General features: G+C 36.4%; 1 protein-coding gene across 1 annotated transcript; it reads left to right on the forward strand.

Annotated features, from left to right (window-relative positions):
* Positions 1 to 5,196: 5,196 nt before the first annotated feature.
* On the forward strand, positions 5,197 to 11,003 carry LOC308685363 (uncharacterized protein). The gene is made up of 3 exons (XM_081357066.1): positions 5,197 to 5,435; positions 8,535 to 8,694; positions 10,472 to 11,003. Exons 1-3 carry the CDS (start codon positions 5,262 to 5,264, stop codon positions 10,627 to 10,629), a joined length of 492 nt encoding a protein of 163 aa, XP_081213192.1. The 5' UTR covers positions 5,197 to 5,261; the 3' UTR covers positions 10,630 to 11,003.
* Positions 11,004 to 13,331: the final 2,328 nt, after the last annotated feature.

The raw sequence follows: 13,331 nt of genomic DNA on the forward strand, positions 1-13,331 counted from the left end.
GCGGTCTGAACGGACGTAATTCACGAGGTTTTCTACATGTGCTCCGTGTGCACGTGTGATGCTAATGTTGCGCGATGTTAATCATGCTGCGCCCGAGTGCACTTGACCGGCATAAAATCGGCATTTGTCAGACTGACCGGCCGGTCGCCGGTTACGGCCGATCACGTGAAAATCGGCCAATTCCGGTCACCAGCCGATCAATCGGTGCATCTCTAATTTCTTTTGTATGTGCAAGTTTTCACTGTGTGACATAGCCTAATAGAATGACATCCAAATTTCAATATTATATAAGGGAGCAAAAAATTCCCCATAGGAGTTTTTGTATTTTTATTTTATATATTTAAGCATTATCAGTCGAGCAAGCAATATGTTTTTATGCTTTGTATATCTTTCAGGAGTTTTTAACTCTCCTGACAGGCGGTTGAAAATAAGAATGTGATCTTTAAAGAATAGTTCCCTTAAAAAAGCAAATTCTGTTATGATTTACTCACTCTCAAGTGGATCCAAACCTGTATGAACTTCTCTCTTTTGCTGAACACAGAATAAGATATTTTGAAGAATGTCGGTCACTAAACAGTTGATGGACCCCATTTACTTCCATAGTAATTTTTTTTCTCTTCTATGGAAGTAAATGTCCCTTTCACACAGTAAGCCCGGTAAATTACTGTAAAATTACAAGTACAACTTTTCCACTAAACACAGAAAGGTGCTGTTCAAACACGCAATGGCGTTCTGTCTTTTTACCAGTAAGATATAATTCACACATCAGTACCAGAATACTAGTAGCCTCTGATGTCAAACGTTTGAAATGACCTTTAAAGTGTTAGTTCAGCCAAAAATTAAAACGATTTCATTGATTCCCTAATGTCGTTTTGAACCCGTAAGACCTTTGTTCATTTTTGGAACACAAATGAGGATATTTTATGATGAAATCCGAGAGGTTTCTGATAGGGATGTCCCGATACCACTTTTTGCAGAACGAGTCCAATACCGATACTTTGATTTTTGGTACTCGCCGATACCGTAACCGATACCTGAATTTTCACTGCATTTGTAATTTTTAAATGTATTAGTAGATAAACCAAAAGAATATACATCATATTAGTTGGCTTAATTTGTTCATCATATATATATTTTTCTTTCAGTTATTTTCATGCTTAATTAAGCCTGCTAAAATGCATTGTATGAGCTTCTGTTACTGTCACTTTTCATTCTATTGCTTTATTTTTAATTTAATAGCCACAGCACATATTTAGAGCTGCTTCAGCAGGGCTCAGTGCTGAGGATCGGGTCAGTGGTTCAGATGTTTGTCAAAACCAGTGAAATATCAATTATTTAATCCAAGTTTGATTCTACAACAAAAACTACCTGTCTAATTAATGTGAATTTAAAACAAGTAAGCAGTCAGTAACAAAATAAGAACAAACAATCGAATTACAAATAGGACAAATAAATACAATATAACAAAGAAAGACTACAAATGAAATAAATAGTGTTTTTAGAGTTTTTCAGGTAGATCTAACAGGTACAGACATTTGAATAAAGTAATCAAATGTGGAAAAAAAGCATATTCATTACTGTATAAATTATATATAGATGGATATTTTTGTTGAAAGTTGAAAACTTTTGAAAAGGGTAGCCTATTTAGTCAAGAGCAGTGAGTATTTCTTTGTCATTTGTTTGATTAACATTAAAACACAGAAGCAGGTTTATCAAACTGCTGCCCCTTTATGACCGAACACACGGACTGCATTTGAACATGGCTACGTTCATTTGAGATATAACCGACTTTGTTTACTATAGGATACTCGCCAAGACAGGCGTTTTTACATAATTTTGTGTGAATTTGTCCGTACAAGCTCAAGACGTGAAAGACAATAATTCCGTGTTCACGCGCTGAGACGCTGGTTTGCGGGGCGAGCACTTCGGATGTTTGCGTTCATGAAACTTCTTGACCTGCACACGTCCTGTAATAATGTAGGGAACCACTCATTATACTTAATTCAGGTAACAGTTCATGTTTTACTTTACTTAAATATACGATTTAGTTTTCATCCAAATAACATGTGCACGGTTGTAGGCGCGCGGGACAGCGGTTTTGGAAAAATATTTTCACCCTGGCAATTCATACTAGCTGTCGAGTGTGGTAACAAGTTCTTTAAAAGATTTTTTTTCAACCGTGATGAAAGACACCATTTCCTTACAGATATATTTGGTGACTGCATCAGTGAATTCATTCCGCCTTACACCGTCCCTCTTATATTTAGTACATTGTGCAAACGCATGACTGATAGACAGCTGTACTTGGGTGTCTGGCTTCTGCGGTCGTTTTTTTGCAGTGGGGCCCAGTTTGGCAGCCTCATTCTTGTGGTGCGCTTGAAGGTGCGTGTGTAAATTAGAGGTGTTTCCTCCAGCTCGTGCGTCTATGCCTCAGTTCACCTCGACAAAGCACTCGCGGCGGCCAGTTTTGTTTCGCAAAATGTACGTGGTATCGGCTAATTTTTATGAGTACGAGTATATGAGGACAGTATCGGCCCGATCCCCGATGCCAGTATCGGTATCGGGCCATCCCTAGTTTCTGAACCATCCATATGCAGCAACGTCATTGCAACTTTCAATGCCCAGAAAGGTAGTAAAGAATTTTTTTAAATAGTCACATTAATGTGACTACAGTGGTTCAACTTTAATGTTATGAAGTGACAAGAATACTTTTTGTGTGCAATTTTGGGATTATTACATAGCAGTCTACAGGTGGTCAGAAACCTCTGATTTTTATCAAAAAAATCTTCATTTGTGATGAAAGATGAATGTCTTACAGGTTTGGAACGACATAACAGTTAGTAATTAATGGCAGAATTTTAATTTGTGGGTGAACTATCCCTTTAAACACTGAACCGCTTTTTTTCATCCACCTGGATGAGAAGTGCTTTAGTTTCATCTGTCCAAGTTGACAACATTATTTTAATGTTAACGTTTATTTACTGGTAGTTTACCAGTAAAGAATGTATGTGTGAAAGGGACTATTTAGACTATGTGGTTGTCATTTAGTCTTGCATGTGTTTTAGACAACTATGATGATGCCAGGAAAAAGCTCCCTGAAGCAGAACTCTTCTCTGACATTCAGTCTGATACAGAGAGTGGGGTTAAAAAACCTAGACGAATTATGTAAGCAAACATTTCTCTTTTCCAAAATGAGTTTTTTATTCTGTTATGAGTTTTATTTTATTGTTATTATTATTATGTTTTTTTAAATTTAGCAAATATCTCTTTCAGTAAGTATATGGCAGTAGTAACCTTGTGTCAATTTCTATTTTTCTATGAAAGGAAGAGCTTTAGACTTCAAAACTTTAAACTTTTGAGTGACAGTAATGATGATGATAATGAAGGGAAAAATTTGAAAGCCCTGGAACCACCGCCTCGTATTAAGCCACCAGCATTTCAAACATTTAGTCAGTCAACTCAAAGCCCCTCTTCAGCAAGACAGCAGCCTCCTCTCTGCCAGACAGCTAGTCAGCCACCAGCAAGTGACCAATTTCCTTTATACCAACCAGCATGGAGCCAACCACCTCTCCAACATCCAGCAAGTCAGCCATCAGCAAGTGACCAATCCCCGTTCTACAATCCAGCTAGTCAGCAGCCAGCAAGTGACCAATCCCCGTTCTACAAGCCAGCTAGTCAGCAGCCAGCAAGTGACCAATCCCCGTTCTACAAGCCAGCTAGTCAGCAGCCAGCAAGTGACCAATCCCCGTTCTACAAGCCAGCTAGTCAGCAGCCAGCAAGTGACCAATCCCCGTTCTACAAGCCAGCTAGTCAGCAGCCAGCAAGTGACCAATCCCCGTTCTACAAGCCAGCTAGTCAGCAGCCAGCAAGTGACCAATCCCCGTTCTACAAGCCAGCTAGTCAGCAGCCAGCAAGTGACCAATCCCCGTTCTACAAGCCAGCTAGTCAGCAGCCAGCAAGTGACCAATCCCCATTCTACAAGCCAGCTAGTCAGCAGCCAGCAAGTGACCAATCCCCGTTCTACAAGCCAGCTAGTCAGCAGCCAGCAAGTGACCAATCCCCGTTCTACAAGCCAGCTAGTCAGCAGCCAGCATGGAGCCAACCACCTCTCCAACAGCTAGCTAGTCAGCCACTGCCAAATCACCAACCATCTCTCTTCCAGCAAAATAGCCAGCCAAGTTTAGATTACTTGCAGCCAGCAGGCTCAGAATCTGGCATAAGGAGAAACCAACCAGTACAACTTATGTCACAATTGTGCAACTTTAAAGATAACACAGGTTTAATACTCTTGATTAAAGGATTAGTTCACCCCAAAATGAAAAGTTCCTAATAATTTACTCACCCCAATGCCATCCAAGATATCCATGTCTTTCTTTCTTCAGTGGAAGAGAAATTAATTTTTTTGAGGAAAACATTTGTGGATTTTTTTTTTTTTGGACTTTTTAGTCCAAATCAGTGCAGTTTCAAAGGTTTTTGAATTGCTTCATCGGGCTGTGCGCGATCCCAGCTAAGGATTAGGTTCTTATCTAGCGAAACAATCTGTCATTTTATAAAAAAATAAATAATTTAGATACTTTTTAACTACAATAGTTCAGATTGAGCTGACCAGGAACAAGCCGGGAACTACGTCATCACGATCAACGGCGCCAGCGGAAATACCCATATACTGAAGTACCGTTTGTAAACAGAGGGCGGTACTTCCGCCTGCGCTGTTGATCGTGATGACGTAGTTCCCGGCTTGTTCCTGGTCAGCTCAATCCGAACTATTGTAGTTAAAAAGTATCTAAATCATAATTTTTTTTATATATATATAAAATGACAGATTGTTTCGCTAGAAACCCCCCTCGTCCTTAGCTGGGATTGCTGAAGCACTGAAGCACTTCAAAGACCTTTGAAACTGCATTGATTTGGACTTCAAAACGATGGGAACCTTTGAAGTCCATTGTGTGGAGAAAAATCCAGAAATATTTTCCTCAAAATTTTTTATTTCTCTTCCACTGAAGAAAGAAAGACATGATTATCTTGGATGGCATTGGGGTGAGTAAATTATTTGGAAATTATCATTTTGAGGTGAACTAATCCTTTAATATCTACGATGAATGGTTGTAGAGATGAATGTTCTTTGGACATATGGCATTTAGAAAATAATCTATTAAATAATCGTCCTAATGCAACACATTTACTTGATTAATGTGTCAGTCAGCTAATTTGCATGTTAATTTCTTTCAGTTTTGCTAAGAGAGATATTGACAAAACAGGAAATGCTTCTAGACCAGCAAAATACAATTATGAGAATTCTACAGTCAACACATCGCCCAAGGTCTGATGTCCATGATGGGGCCAAGTTCAGAGATCGTCTTCCTGTCAAAGATGTAGAGTCTCTACAGTGCCTGGAGGCTGAGCTGAAGATGAACCCTGATGCTAAATCAGAATTGGTAAGAAATAAAATGTTGCCTAGTAGTTCGATACAGTAAAGAAATTAAAAAATAAAATGTAAATATAAAATACTTCATAGTCTTCCCTGCATGAAGTAATTATATAAATAAATTCTTATTAAAGCTATAACGGTGCATTCACACGGGTCGTAGCGCTAACTTTTTTTCCCCCATTTACTTTGAATGGCTGATGTCATGCATTGCCAAACTGAATTTTGGGTTCCGTTGTGTCGCTTCACTGGCATTGCTTGCGGCAGAAGTTGAAACTTTTCAAGCGCCAATGAAGGCGTCAGCCAATCAGATCACCTTTATGCAAATATCTAGCGCGTTGCAGTCCAGTCTGAAAGTAATGTGATTGGCTGTTGTTACTATGACAATTATCAACACCAAGCTTCAGACATCCATCAAGCATTGACGCTGACGCTTTGCGTGAATGCAGTGTAATAGTTATTCAGTCAAGAGCAGTAAGTTATTTTCTCTTTTGTTTGAGTAGCTTTAATGGCACAGAGAGCAATAAGTATATTAGGCATCTAATTATAGTGATCATACTAATAAACATCTAGTTTACACCTAACTGTTTATGTTCACTTGAGACACAACCAACTGTTTGCATGAATACTACACACAATAGTCATTTTGTCAAAAGAAAGATAACTGAATTGTTTTTTGTGTGTGCACTTTAGCTGTGTCAGCATGTTCACCTCATTAAGTTATTTTTCTTGACTTATTGTGCTTAAAGGGATAGTTCACCCAAAAATGAAAATTAGCCCATGATTTACTCACCTTCCAGTCATCCTAGGTGTATATGACATTCTTCTTTCAGACAAACACAATCAAAGTTATATAGAAAAATGTCCAGGCTCTTCCAAGCTTTATAATGGCAGTGAATGGCCGTTTCTGTCCATATATTCTGTCCAGTGCATCCATCCGTGATTAAAGTAATCCTCATGGCTCTGAGGTGTTAATAAAAGCCTTCTAACCCCTCAGAGCCATGAGGATTACTTTAATCACGGATGGATGCACTTTTATGGACAGTTTTTTATTATAACTCCGATTGTATTCGTCTGAAAGAAGAAAGTCACATACACATAGGATGGCTTGAGGTTGAGTAAATCATGGGCTAATTTAAATTTTTGGGTGAACTATCCCTTCAACTCTTTTTAACGTCAAGGTGTGCTGCACATTATTCTCTCGTACATGCGTTTCATTGCTAAAGTTTCAATATTGCTGTGCTACGCGTATTGTTTAAAGGTGCATAGCGCAAGATTCTGAGTTTTTGCAGAACTATGCCACTTCTGGCGGCAAGCGAAACTGCAGCCAGAGATGTGCACGCTCATGGACCACACGCACACGCACGCACACTTGCACGAGCACGAGCTGTTCATAACCAAAGGAGCATCAGCCGCAAATCTTTTGTTTACAATCATAATGTCTTCAGAGGTAATAAAGTTATAAATCTGCAAGTCATTTTAAATATGTGAAAGGAAAGGCAACTGAGTAAATTACACACTTATGTGTGAGGGAAAAACGGTAGTAGAAAACTTCGTTTTTTATTTCCATCTATCTCCATGTTGAACTGTGTTATGTGTTTACTGTATCCACTTATGATTGTATTATTATGGAAACACGTTCATGAACAATATAAGTTGTTACTTTGTAAAAGCGCAAAGCTATACAGTCGGTCAAAAAAGTACACTCAATTGTCTCAAGGTAATAAACAATTAAATGGCACTATGACGTTACCATAAAAGCCAAACAGGCTAACGTTAATCCGCCGAAGATTTGCGGGGGTTTAGCCTGTTTTATTGATCTGCTAAGTAGCATATTCCAATAGCAATACATCCTAATTAAGCAGTAATTTGCTCAAAATTTGTGTCTAATTATCTAACTTGTATATCAGCATTTTATATCACACTCAAGATATTTGAACTGTTTTAATAGAATAGCAAATTATTAAACAGAGCAGACCGGAGATCTCTCCATTTGTTGAAAGCCTTCCCTATGTTTACTCTCGTCTTATTCCGACGCCTGTCTGAGTCCAATTTGGCCCTTTTGGTTGCACTAGACAAAAGTTTTCTTTTTTTTATCTTACGTGGAGTTTGCATTGGTGTTTGAAATGAACTACAAGCAGGTCTCTTACAATCCATCTTCTACGGAGAATGGCGGCGAATACACAAACCTGCCAGACATAGCTATTTGAGCGTGCCGTGAACGCGCATGACATGACACGCCCAGTCTAAAATTCCGACCCGAATCCCTCTCATTTATTTTACTTTACAGGATTATAGAGACAATCTCAGTGATCAGAGAAGGGCTCATTCAATCAGGCAATTGTTTAAGCATGTATGGGTTAGAAAACGGGTATTTTTAACATGAAAAGTTGCTTAATGTTAGTTGCTTTAACATGATATAGCAAAATTTCTAATGATAATTTACTCTCAGATCTTATACTATTGCTAATATTATACTACTAGTGCTCAGTTTTTGTGTGTGTTTTAAGTAATTGTTGTTGGTTTGGTGTATTTGAGTGCTCATTGTTACAATAACAGCAAATGTTCAGTGACATTTTATTTGTGCATGGTAGAAAGCAAATACTGATACTGGCATAATGACATACAATAAATATGGATTCAGGCAGCAGGCTACACAATGAACTGTATTGGCAAAAGCCAATGTCTGCTTCTTTTACCTATATATATTTAATGATTTGCATTTCCAATCCAAACAACGCCAAACTTGGCACTGCATTTACTTGTGCCCGTAGCAAGACACCTGTCTTGATTTGCATTTCCAATCCAAGCTTGAAATCCATCGGACTTATGGTTCAAGAGATATGCGAATAAGACACACACACAGACGTTCCTGTAATTTATAGATAGATAGATGGTATATATTGTCATACTGCCCAGCCCTAACGTGTGGTATGTGTTGGGCAATGACAAGAATTTCCATATTACAAACCTAGAAAAATTTTCAGATGGAGCATGTGATAGTTTATAGTTAATTTTTGAATATAAAAGCATTTTCATTTTAGGGTGGTCTATTTAAATACCTATTTTAACCACTTACACAATGTTCTTTTTTTTTTTTTTTTTTAAGACTACCTTTCTGGGTCTGGTTGGTGGCTTTGACCTGAAAGACACCGTGTGGAGAGTGCTGAAAGCCACATTTACAACTGCTGTGGCATGTGTTATGAATTGGAGAGGAGTCAATAAGAAGATTGGTGTCCAAAGCCTGGTCTTAAAGGAAGTTGTCATTGGTAAGAACCTTTTTTAGAAGTAATTTTTATTTGTATAGCACTTTGCACAATACACAACTTTTCAAAAACCGCTTTACAGAACATCATATTGTAATTTCTGTTTTCTCAGTAAAAGTTAGTCACAAATTTATGGTTTGGTGCTTAAATCCCCTAAACAGCTTTTCTCTTAAATTGATTCATTTTCTGCCATGTGTTTTACTTGATCTGTACAATCTGGCAACCCTGTGCATGGTAGTGTTCATTTTGTTAATGAAATCAACACATTTTTCAAACGTCATTCCAATTTGACAAATAATACATTTTCCCTAACAATCAACATAATGCAGGATAAACATTATGAGATAAACTAGAACATAATAAACATTATGAGGTCTAGCTGTCCTGTAGCTCAAACAGTAGAGCGTTGGCGCATGCAACGCCAAGGTCATGGGTTCGATTCCCAGGGAAAGCAAGAACTGGTAATGTAAAAATATGTACCTTGAGATGCAATGTAATTTGCTTTGGATAAAAGTGTCTGCTAATTGCATAAATGTAATTAACAATACAAATAATCAATGTGTGAGTCAAACTCCCTAAGATTGCCGAAAGTTTATTTCGTTTTCATTTTATTATATCCACGTAGGGCTGTCCTTGACTAAATATTTTTCTAGTTGCGATGCATCACAGTTGATGCTTCTCTACAAGCGCTCTGAGTTTGAGCCGCTTATAATTTGCATTTGGGAACGCAATGTGCACCAACCATCTGTAATAAGAATCGTTTATAAGTCTGTTGTCAACAAAGAGAAACGTCTGGTTTTCTACTAAAAATGAAATCTCAGTTGTTTAACTTTTGAAAGCAAGACCCTCATACTATTCTGTAAAGAGAATTTTTTTTTTATTATAATTATTGTTTATCAGAAGCAATCCACATATTATTGTTATTATTATGAATACATAAGTACTCTTTTTTTACAGTACAAATATAATTGCAATAGTTAGATATCTCTATTAATTTAATTAAAATAATAATAATTACAGGGGATGGGGTTAGCTATTCTTGTTTTCCCTCTTTTTTGTCATTAGCTGATCACATCCCTGGCCATCCCTTAAGTGACTGCATTTTTTTATGTATACATTTTGTTTTTGCATGAAGTTATTTTTCATATATTGTCAATCATACATTTTAAAGCTGTAATCACAATATTTTTGCTTGAGATTATCATACTGTCAAAGTCTCATACCAGCGCATGCCTACACCTATCTGTATTTAGTTCATTATCACTGTGTATTTAAGTTCCTCCTTGCATTCAGTACTTGGCTGTTTGTGCTTGCACGCTGTCTCACAGCTTTGTGTTTGAGTTTATATTGTGTTCGTAAAAACACTTCTATTTGAGTCTTTGGACTTAAACGTGACATTTATGCTATCTGTGTTGGTGTGTTTTTACATTAAAGTGTGCATGTCTTTTTTAAAGCAGAATACATGGAGTGTTGTAAATTTTAACCGGTTGCTGAAAAAGTATTCTAAAAATATATTCTAAAAACTAAATCTAAATCATTTTTCATAAGAAATTATGGTATTATTATGGCCCACATTTTGCAATTCCTTTTGAAAATATAGTGGATTTAATTTTTTTTTTATATATATATACTGTATACAGTGGTCAATCAGAGGTTAATAATTGCAATTAAAATATTAAAGGAAATAATTTATATTTAATGATTTTTTCCCCATTATCCTGCAGCTCTAGCTTCCAGGTTGTATTGCTGCTAACATTATTTAAATTCATCTTTATTGCAGGTGCAGTTAGGCAGAATCCCCTTACTGGAAAAGCATCAAATAAAGACATTGAATTCAACATCATTAAATGGTTGCACCTCGCTGGAGACCGAGAGGGGGGGAGGAGGGAGCGACTGAAGAAACGCGAGGCCCAACAACACATTGCCGACCCTCATTAGAGACGTCCCTGTACATCAACACACATCTCAACTTACCTTTCAAGTTTCTTTAACTTTACCAATTTCTCCTTAAAGTTCTCTGTACAAGTTACTTTTATTTATTTTTCTGTGATTTTTTTTTTATTACTCTCAGAGTTGAACATAACATTAATATATGCTTTAAAACATGAATTTTGGTGTAAAAAAATCATTAGTCTAAGACTCTTTGAATGTTATTTATAATATTAGTATTTATTCTTAATGTTTTCAACTGCATTCCACTTAAATTAAGTACAACTGAGTAGCTGTACTTATATTTATTCTTAAATGTATTCTTAAATGTTATTTAAAGCTGTAATTATTTAAACATGTCAAAAGTAAATTGTTTTGAGTACATTTTTTGTTGAGTGTTTCATTTACCTTTGAGTTAAGACTTTTACAAACTGTCAGCTGCATGTGGGCCACATAAGGGCCGTTAGATTTTAACAGAACTCAACCATACTAAAATTGCATATAAGGCTCACATATGGGCCACATTAAATTGTATTATTAGTGGTGCTTGCTGAAAGCAAGGCATCACTATTGTTATTGCTCATACTTATTAGTGGTGCTTGCTGAAAGCAAGGCATCACTATTGTTATTGCTCATACTTATTAATGGTGCTTGCTGAAAGCAAGGCATCATTAGTGTTCTCTTGCATACTTATTAGTGGTGCTTGCTGAAAGCAAGGCATCACTATTGTTATTGCTCATACTTATTATTCTTATTATTATTATTAAGTTGGCTTGAGAGAGCCAACATATTGAAATCCTATTTAAACTTATTATTATTATTATTATTAAGTTGGCTTAAGAGAGCCAACATATTGAAATCCTATTTAAACTTATTATTATTATTATTATTATTAAGTTGGCTTGAGAGAGCCAACATATTGAAATCCTATTTAAACTTATTATTATTATTATTATTATTATTATTAGTGGTGCTTGCTGAAAGCAAGGCATCACTATTGTTATTGCTCATACTTATTATTAGTGGTGCTTGCTGAAAGCAAGGCATCACTGTTATTGCTCATACTTATTATTAATGGTGCTTGCTGAAAGCAAGGCATCATTAGTGTTCTCTTGCATACTTATTATTAGTGGTGCTTTTTTGAAAGCATCACTATTGTTATTGCTCATACTTATTATTAAGTTGGCTTGAGAGAGCCAACTTACTGAAATCCTATTTAAACTTATTAAGTTGGCTTGAGAGAGCCAACATATTGAAATCCTATTTAAACTTATTATTATTAAGTTGGCTTGAGAGAGCCAACATATTGAAATCCTATTTAAACTTATTATTAAGTTGGCTTGAGAGAGCCAACATATTGAAATCCTATTTAAACTTATTATTATTAAGTTGGCTTGAGAGAGCCAACATATTGAAATCCTATTTAAACTTATTATTATTAAGTTGGCTTGAGAGAGCCAACATATTGAAATCCTATTTAAACTTATTAAGTTGGCTTGAGAGAGCCAACATATTGAAATCCTATTTAAACTTATTATTATTAAGTTGGCTTGAGAGAGCCAACTTACTGAAATCCTATTTAAACTTATTAAGTTGGCTTGAGAGAGCCAACATATTGAAATCCTATTTAAACTTATTATTATTATTAAGTTGGCTTGAGAGAGCCAACATATTGAAATCCTATTTAAACTTATTATTATTATTATTATTAAGTTGGCTTGAGAGAGCCAACATATTGAAATCCTATTTAAACTTATTATTATTATTATTATTATTATTATTATTATTATTATTCCGAGACTAAAATTTCTATATGAAACTCCTCCTAGAGCTTTAATATGGAGCTAGAAGAGTCTCAATAAAGATAAATGCACAAACTGCATTCACATATGCACACACAGGATACACAAATGCACACACATGATTCATAAATACACACACAGGATACACAAATGCGCACAAAATTCACAAATGCACACACAGAATTTAAAAAGCACAGAAGATTCACAAATGCATACAAAATTCAGAAATGCACACAAAATTCATAAATACACACACAATTCAGAAATGAAAACAAAATTTACAAATGCACACAAGATTCACAAATGCTCAGGACAAGATTCAGAAATGTATTTCTGATGCACACACAAATATATCTTGATTTACAAACTGCTTGCGGTCTGTGAACTTCACTGCATTTGTGTGTGAATTTTGAGACTCCCCTGACTTGGCTCAACACACAAATGCCTTTTTTTAAACAGGGAATGACCTGTGACCAATCAGATACGTCCCTTGTTTTAGCCAATCACAAGAACGCACCCCACGTGGGAGATTGTTTACTTGTAAACCAATCACATGAAGTGTGGGCGCGAGCGCTAGAGCGAGGTGGGTGGAGTTCTGCCAGTTGGTTTAGACCGGCTTCTTAGGCGGTGGGCCAAGTCCGTCTATCTCGTTTAGTTTTTGATTTGACAGTTACTCAGCAGCTGTGTGGCTCATTTTTGTCTGTATGAATAATTCACAAAAAGATTAATGATTGTTTCCAACGCCAATTGTTGCACATTAAAGTATAAAAATAGATTTCATTTCGCTAGCTGATCACAAACGTTGGCCGGAGTGAGATCCAATCAACGCTTGTGTTGTTACCTTGTTGAATAGATTTGGCCAATCACGTTATTCGTTGAACCGACGTCGCGTCAGTTTTGAGTCTAGTA

Source organism: Scardinius erythrophthalmus (assembly GCF_964197995.2).
Source record: "Scardinius erythrophthalmus genome assembly, chromosome: 25".
NCBI classification, from domain to species: domain Eukaryota; kingdom Metazoa; phylum Chordata; class Actinopteri; order Cypriniformes; family Leuciscidae; genus Scardinius; species Scardinius erythrophthalmus.

Coding starts and splice junctions, on each gene's coding strand:
- LOC308685363 (XM_081357066.1), top strand. CDS start 5,262: ATGCTTCTAGACCAGCAAAATACAATTATGAGAATTCTACAGTCAACA. Junction 5,436..8,534: donor CTGATGCTAAATCAGAATTG/GTAAGAAATAAA, acceptor TTTTTTTTTAAG/ACTACCTTTCTGGGTCTGGT. Junction 8,695..10,471: donor CTTAAAGGAAGTTGTCATTG/GTAAGAACCTTT, acceptor TCTTTATTGCAG/GTGCAGTTAGGCAGAATCCC.